At 39.6% G+C, this 7,789-nt stretch overlaps 1 protein-coding gene across 3 annotated transcripts in view; it reads left to right on the top strand.

The window, feature by feature from the left end:
- Positions 1-7,374, top strand: part of DYDC1 (DPY30 domain containing 1) — a 16,983-nt gene extending 9,609 nt beyond the window's left edge. Inside the window, exons 3-6 of one of the 3 annotated variants that reach the window (XM_023204748.1) lie at positions 671-763; positions 3,992-4,048; positions 4,570-4,674; positions 7,294-7,374. In XM_023204748.1, the coding sequence (XP_023060516.1) occupies positions 671-763; positions 3,992-4,048; positions 4,570-4,674; positions 7,294-7,323 (285 nt within the window). In that variant the 3' untranslated portion in view covers positions 7,324-7,374. Of the gene's footprint in view, positions 1-670; positions 764-3,991; positions 4,049-4,569; positions 4,726-7,293 lie in introns of those variants that run through there. The other 2 variants (XM_031936245.1, XM_023204747.1) reach the window with 2 other exon arrangements.
- Positions 7,375-7,789: the final 415 nt, after the last annotated feature.

Below are 7,789 nucleotides of genomic sequence, written 5' to 3'. Positions count from 1 at the left end.
TCTTTCTTTCTTTCTTTCTTTCTTTCTTTCTTTCTTTCTTTTTCAGGTAGTCTTACTCTGTTGCCTAGGCTGGAATGCAATGGCACAATCTCAGCTCACTGCAACCTCCACCTCCCAGGTTCAAGCAATTCTCCTGCCTCAGCCTCCCGAGTAGCTGAGATTACAGGCGTGTGCCACCCTGTAATCTTTTTTACAGCTAATTTTTGTGTTTTTAGTAGAGACAGGGTTTCACCATGTTGGCCAGGCTCTTCTCAAATTCCTGACCTCAAATGATCTGCCCACCTTGGCCTCCCAAAGTGCTGGGATTATAGGCAAGAGCCATCAGATGATATTCTGAAGAGTTTCTCACTCACTCTTCTACAACCAATGTGTGGCTATTTGAAGACCCATCTATGCTTAAAGAAATTTATCTGGAAAGTTATTGCAATCTCATTTGTTACTTTAAGAAGAAAAGAGAAAATGATTTTGTACAAATTGTGCTTTCTATAATTTGCAATTAAGGAAGATTAAAATCTTTTTAAAAATTTCTATGCTTCAGGAAACTTTTGTAGAAACTAAAGTATTAGTTGGATGTGACCGTTTATTGTAAGTTTCTGAAAGGAAGGTGGGTGTAAACTTAATTATCTTGCAATTAATCTAACTGTAATATGACATATTTCTGAATATTCAGCAACAGCTGGCATTGCAGCTGGAGTTGGAAATGCAAGAAAAAGAGAGGCAGAGAATACAAGAACTACAGAGAGCTCAAAAACAATTAGACAAGGTAATTTGAAGTTTTATAAATGTCAGTTTTATTTGAAACTCTCTAGAATCTTCAAACTGTTTATTTCAGCTTTTGGCAGAAGGACCATGGGATTTGTAGTCTGAAGACATGCCACATATTAGCTGTGTAAGCTAAACAAGTCTCATGACCTTTTTCAGTCTCAGTTTACCTGTTTCAAAACTAGAGCTAGCAGTAAAATACTATTAGGAATGTCTCACTGGATTCTTATACAATCAAATACAATCGTGTTTATGAAACTTCTCTGTGAGTAGTAGGGTTCTCTAATGGTGATACCCTCAACATTTTAGTCAAGAGCTAGCTGTTTCTAGTTATATTAGCTGATGTTGAATATTGAGGGTATTCTGATCTCAGAGGCAGTAGTCTATGTCTTTATGTTAATGTATTAACAGCAAGAATTTACATTTTAAAATATGTTCATACATGGACTTTCATGCCTTTCATTAAAATAAACTATGCAGTAACTTATTTCTTTTGTTTGTTTTTTTGTATTGTTTGTTTGTTTTGAGACAGAGTCTCACTGTCATCCAGGCTGGAGTACAGTGGCGTGATCTCGGCTCACTGCAACCTCCACCTCCCGAGTTCAAGCAATTCTCATGCCTCAGCCTCCTGAGTAGCTGGGATTACAGGCACGCACAACCATGCCTGGCTAATTTTTTGTATTTTTAGTAGAGATGGGGTTTCGCCATGTTGTCCAAGCTGATCTCGAACTCCTGAGCTCAGGCAATCTGCCCACTTTGTCCTCCCAAATTGCTGGGATTACAGATGTGGGCCATCACACCCGGCCTAAAGTAACTTATTTAAAGAAAGCCCATCTTCATTGGTTGTGTCTGTATCATGTCAGGTCTCGAGTTTGACCCATATTTCCTGCATCCAAAAGCTGTGAGTCATATAGACCAATATTCTAGATGACTGAGTTTATATCTACTATCTTTTAATCAAATGTTGCTCCCCCTTTTTATTCCATAATTAAAACTGAAAAAAGAAGCAGGTTTTATAGACAATGTTCATTATGTTTATTGATGCTTAAATGAGAGAATCATTTATTAAAGCAATATTTTTAAAGTATGAATGGTGAATTAAATCAAAAAGTGGGATTTTTTTAAAAGGATAAAAGCCCTATACATAATTAAAAAAAATATAGACGCTGATGCTGTCTTAGTCTGAGTGTAGTGTGAGCACAGGGATATGCCTGTATGCACACATACACAAGCATCCCTTTCTCTTTAAGATTCACAAAAGGGCCGGACACCGTGGCTCATGCCTGTAATCCCAGCACTTTGGGAAGCTGAGGTGGGCGGATCACGAGGTCAGGAGATCGAGACCATCCTGGCTAACATGGTGAAACCCCATCTCTACTAAAAATACAAAAAAATTAGCTGGGCATGGTGGTGGCCGCCTGTAGTCTCAGCTGCTTGGGAGGCTGAGGCAGGAGAATGGCGTGAACCCAGGAGGCAGAGCTTGCAGTGAGCCTAGATCTCGCCACTGCACTCCAGCCTGGGCAACAGAGAGAGACTCCATCTCAAAAAAAAAAAAAGAGGTTCACAAAGATATAATGTTTAAGATGATGGATATCTCAAATATCCTGATTTGATCATTACATATTGTATACTTGTATCAAAATATCAAATGTATATCATAAATATGTACAGCTATTATATGTCAGTAAAAATTAAAAATTAAATAATTTTTGAAAGAGATTCATGGATCTAAACTGAAAAAGAAAATACAGGAACATATCAAGAAGGCAGTGATCAGAATAAAGGAATTTAAAATATTTTTTAATCAAAGTGATCTGATAGCTACATTAAAGTGCTTAAAAGTCTATAGGAAGGATTGGTCTCTATTTTGTGACTCCAGAGAGCCACATTCATGTTATTTTACTATCTCTAGGCATCAGCAGCTTGTGTGACCAGAGCCACAGTAACTTCAGTAATTCCTATTTCTATTGGCTTATCATCCCTCACCATAGCATAGGTACTCCCCTGCAAAGTACCACTTCCTCGCACATTGCTCAGAGTTGAGTCCACTCATGTTCTTTCCCCTGGCTTTCTTATGGCTGCAGACTCACAATTTAAACTATCATGTGCAAAGGGAAATTTGCTGGAAGGATTCTGGGTTGAAGGAAGGGTTTAATACCTAAACTGTGAAGGACTTGGTATCACTGGGCCTTTCAGACTTTGGGAGCAAGAGAATCAGATGCTGCCAGGGCTCTCCCCTCTGCTGTTCCCCTGGTTGTTAGTTTCACTCTTTCACTATGGGCTGCTTTGCTGCATATGGGTGGGGAACATGAGCCTTAATGGCTTCTGAGTCTTAGAATGTTGTGGTTTCTACTATCTAAGAGGAATGGATGCCTTGTTTTAGTTTCAGTTAGGAAAAGAATCTTGGAGAAGGATTCTGACTGACTTCGTTTGTGTCAAATATCCATCTCTGTGGTAGAGGAACATGGTCCTATAAGAATATGGATGTTCCCAATATAGCCTTGTGGATGCTGGATAAGAAGTTACCAGGAAAATGGAGTGGTCTTGGGAAAACAGTGCTGTTTATGTTCCTATCATTAGGGTAACCATATGTATGATCAAGAAATCACTGGTGTTCTAGCAGCCAAAATGAATCAGCTCAGGGTCAGTTAGGCCACCGTGCTGCTTTAGAATGAAAAGGTAGATGGCATAGCAAGGTTTGGCTGGCTAGAAGAACGTTTTCACATTCAGAAAGAGGCCTCCCATATTGGGCAGTACATTCCTACTGCAGTGCTTAGAGTATTAAAGAGGGCATTGCTCAGGTCCCTCTGCATTGGGCCAGATTAGTTCCTGTAGAAGTGTTTACTTCTTTCTCATTAGGTGCAAAACTCTGCTTAAGTGTAGTTTCTCTTTAAAATCTCTTGTTCTAAGGTTCTATTATAATTTTTATTTTGTCAGTTTTTATTTTGGCAGATAATTTGGCTTCAGTTTAAATGTTTCAGTCCATTTCACTTTTTAAAAAGTTTTATTTAATTATATATAAAACATGGTTGCCTTCTGTTAGTATAGAGTATTAAATAAGACTGATCTGCAGTTTTGTAATATGTAATCAGATCATTCTCTTTCAGAGTGACGGCATTTTTGCTTTAAATTGATCATAGCATTGTGTAAAAATAAAAATGCCAAAAATGAAATATTAAATCAAAATGAAGTATATTCAAAGTATTTTCTTAATTTTTATATATTATAGGAGATGAGAATGAATATGGAAAATCTAGTTAGGAGTGAAGATACTCTACATTCAGAGGTGAGAAGAAAAAGTCATTCTGTTATGTGAAATGAATTGAGTATCCTATAATTTAAGCTTAATTTTGATGCATAAGTAGCTAAATTTTTAGCAAGTATATTTTCAAACCTGATAGTCCGTATATATTTTCTGGTAATAACAAGTCACAAATAATGTGCTTTGAAGCAAAATCTCACAGTAGGTAAAAATTGGACATTCAGTTTGTGTTTGGATTTTTAAAAACTAGGCTCTCTTGAGATATTGAAGCTATTTACCACATAATTACTTACAATTGTTTTAAATTTCTGCAGGTATTTAAAAAAAAGTTTTAGCATTTATTGCCAGAATTCTAGCTTTATATTCTAGGATACTCAATTCATTACCAGAATTCTCTTGTCATTAACAGAAATTGGTTAATTCCACTAATTAATAATGTTGAATTTTGATGTTATAAATCAGGAAATTTTTAATCAAAATTGAAAGAAAAGTAATGTATTAATTTTGAAATAATGTAAAAGTAAACATCAATTTTTTGATTGTAGGAAGCAACACTAGACTCAGGCAAAACACTAGCTGAAATCAGCGATCGTTATGGAGCACCTAACTTGAGCAGAGTGGAAGAACTTGATGAACCAATGTTTTCTGATGTCAGTATCAGCGTGTTTTGTAAAAAAACTCTTTTTTGTTTTTGTTTTTGATTTTTTCACTTAGGTAAAGCCTAGGGAAAATGAGGCTAGGCCAGGATTGGTTGGCAAATGGGCCTTTTGCTTCAGAGAAAGAAAATCAGTTCCCTGGTTGCCGATTATATTCCTAATTGGCATTCTGCCCTTTTGTGAAGAGTGTCACTGGCTTATCTTTATTTCTGTATCTGTGTCCTCAAAACCTCTTCAAAATATGTTTTAAAACCATTTTGTGAAATACATGATCTTTAAATTTGGTGTGGGGGGCATGATTTTGGTCCTCAGTAACAAACCCTGGAACCAAATGAATGCCTTAATGAGAGTGCATGCTTCTCCAGTATGTAAGTACATTTGTTTATTTAACAAACATACCACATCTTCCATATGCCAGGCACTATGCCTGATGGTGTGGTGAATAAGGCAGATGGCTTTGACCTTGTGGAGTTTATTGTCAGGGGAGAAACAGACAATTAGATGAGCATTTAATAGTCATGGTTAGCGGGACCACATAATTTATTGTCCAAACCAGTATGCTTTTGAGAATGAGGGCCAGATCAGCAGATGTAAGCCAGGACTGTCCTGGAAGAAGGGTACATTTTGTCGCTTTAATTTGTGTACACTAACAAGGAGGGACAGCCAGCACAGTTGAGGAACCTCAGTCAGGGAAGGAAGCTAACGATTTGCTACTCACTGGTGGCATGGGAGGCCGAGGGTAGTGCTCCAGGCAGAGAGCACGGAAGGTGTGAAGACCCAGACAGGAGAGAGTGTAGAGGGAGTGAGGCAGGGAGGGGTGAGAGCTGAGGCCAGGAAAAAGTAGGGGCCAGACCATGAAAGCACTTGTCATTTCTGTTCAGAGGCTTAGATTTTATCCCGAAGGCAGTGGAGGCTCATATGATGAGAGGTGCATTTTGCAAAGACCATCTGGCAACAGTGTGGGGAAGAAAATGGAGAAGTAGGTGTCAGGAGACGGCTTAGGAGGTAGTAATCTAGGGGACAAGATGTTGATGGCCTGAAGTAAATGTTATTTTCAAGAGCTGTTCAGAAAGTGGAGCTGCACAGACTCAGTGTTAATTGTTTAAAGTTTTATTAAATGTCAGCTATGATTTGGCACTATGCAGGGAGCTAGAAAATGCCAATGAACAAAATGGATTGGGCTTCTGCCCTTGGGGGACATGGGCCAATGGGGAAGGTTCTTTGAGGGACACAGTAGGGAGAGACTTGACCTGGGCTGGACAAGTCTTCCTGAGGAGGTGAAGTTCAAGGAATTAGCCTGAGATGAGCCTAGAGGATAGAGACAGCAAGATGCTTTCAAGGGACTGAAGTCGTCCAGTATTAATGGCTAAGGTGAGTGGAGCTAGGAAAATGGTATGATTTTAAGCTGGAGAGGTGGATAAAGGCAGACCACACTGGGACTTGTATGTTGCTTTAGGGATTTTGGACTTAGGTGCAGTAGGAGTTACTGAAAGGACTTAAAGATTCAATCTGTTTGTTTATTTATTTATTTATTTATTTATTTATTTATTTATTTATTTATTTGAGACGGAGTCTCGCTCTGTCGCCCAGGCTGGAGTGCAGTGGCTGGATCTCAGCTCACTGCAAGCTCCGCCCCCCGGGTTTACGCCATTCTCCTGCCTCAGCCTCCCAAGTAGCTGGGACTACAGGTGCCCGCCACCTCGCCCGGCTAGTTTTTTGTATTTTTTAGTAGAGACGGGGTTTCACCGTGTTAGCCACGATGGTCTCGATCTCCTGACCTCGTGATCCGCCCGTCTCGGCCTCCCAAAGTGCTGGGATTACAGGCTTGAGCCACCGCGCCCGGCTCAATCTGTGTTTTATAAGGTGGAGAGAGGATTGGTGTGGAGCAGGAGCGGAAAAAGGGAGACCACTTAGGAAGTTATTGCACTGATCCGAATGTAAAATGAGTAGGGTTAGACAGCAGAGATGGAGGGAACTGAGTGGATTTAAGACTGGCTCACAGGATCAGTGCAGGGCAGGGTCAGGATGAAGCCTAAATGTCTTCCTTGGGCTACTGAGTTAAGAGTGTTACCATTTGATGAGTTGATGAACATAAGAAGAGGAAGCAGGTTTTTAAAAACTGATGACTTCAGTTGCAGAGATGTTGACTCTCAGGTGGCTCTGAGATATGCAGGTGAAAATAGCCAAGAACAGTTGATGTTAGGAAGGGGCCCAGGCCGGAGATATAAATTCAGCAGTCATGGGCATATGTGCTGAATGAAGCAAGGGGAGTGAGTAAGGTACCTAGGAGAGTGTGCGGTGTGTGAAGGCCTGGGGGCTCAGGGAGGAACCATTAGCAATTCCAACACTGAAGGGATGGCCACAGGAAGAGGAGCCTACGAGAAGGATAAGAACGCATAGTAAGAGAAGTAGAAGAAAGGATGGAACAATAACTACTTTGAGAACGTAATTTATGGTTATATTGAATTTGCATATCATTTGAAATCATCTGAAACTCCCAAAAATTTCATTCATGTAGTCACATAGAAGTTACCTAAGTTTTATTTCTTTGGCTTGTGCCTTTTCACAGTTCTAATTGTATTAAGGCATATTTACTTTTTGTTTTGCTTTTAGATTGCATTAAACATTGATCAAGATTTGTAGGACCAACCAACCTGAGAGCAATAAATGTTTTTGTTTGTTTCAAATTTCAAATCATGAGTTTCCCAATTTGTATTTTTTTGCCTTCAAACTTGAACTCTACTTTTTTTTTTCCTCTAAGGACAGCTTATGAATGGGCTTCAAGAGTAGCCTCAAAGTATTATTTTGGATCCTTCAGTTCAACTGGTTATTTATACATTTCCATTGGGAAAATAGGACAGTTTGCTGAAGCAACCAAAAGAGGCAAATGGGAGGTGAGCTGAACTAATATGTGCATCTATGCAAGAGCAAGACTGCCTGAGAGGCAAGTTGCTGGCCGGGAGCAGTGGCTCACACCTGTAATCCCTCCCAGCACTTTGGGAGGCCGAGGCAGGTGGATCATTTGAGGTCAGGAGTTTGAGACCAGCCTAGCCAACATGGTGAAACCCCATCTCTTCTAAAAATATGGAAGAAAATTAGCCGGGCGTGG

Source organism: Piliocolobus tephrosceles, chromosome 9 (genome assembly GCF_002776525.5).
Source record: "Piliocolobus tephrosceles isolate RC106 chromosome 9, ASM277652v3, whole genome shotgun sequence".
Classification (NCBI taxonomy): domain Eukaryota; kingdom Metazoa; phylum Chordata; class Mammalia; order Primates; family Cercopithecidae; genus Piliocolobus; species Piliocolobus tephrosceles.
Note: the sequence above shows the minus strand (reverse complement) of the source record. Positions and strands in the feature narration are given on the sequence as shown.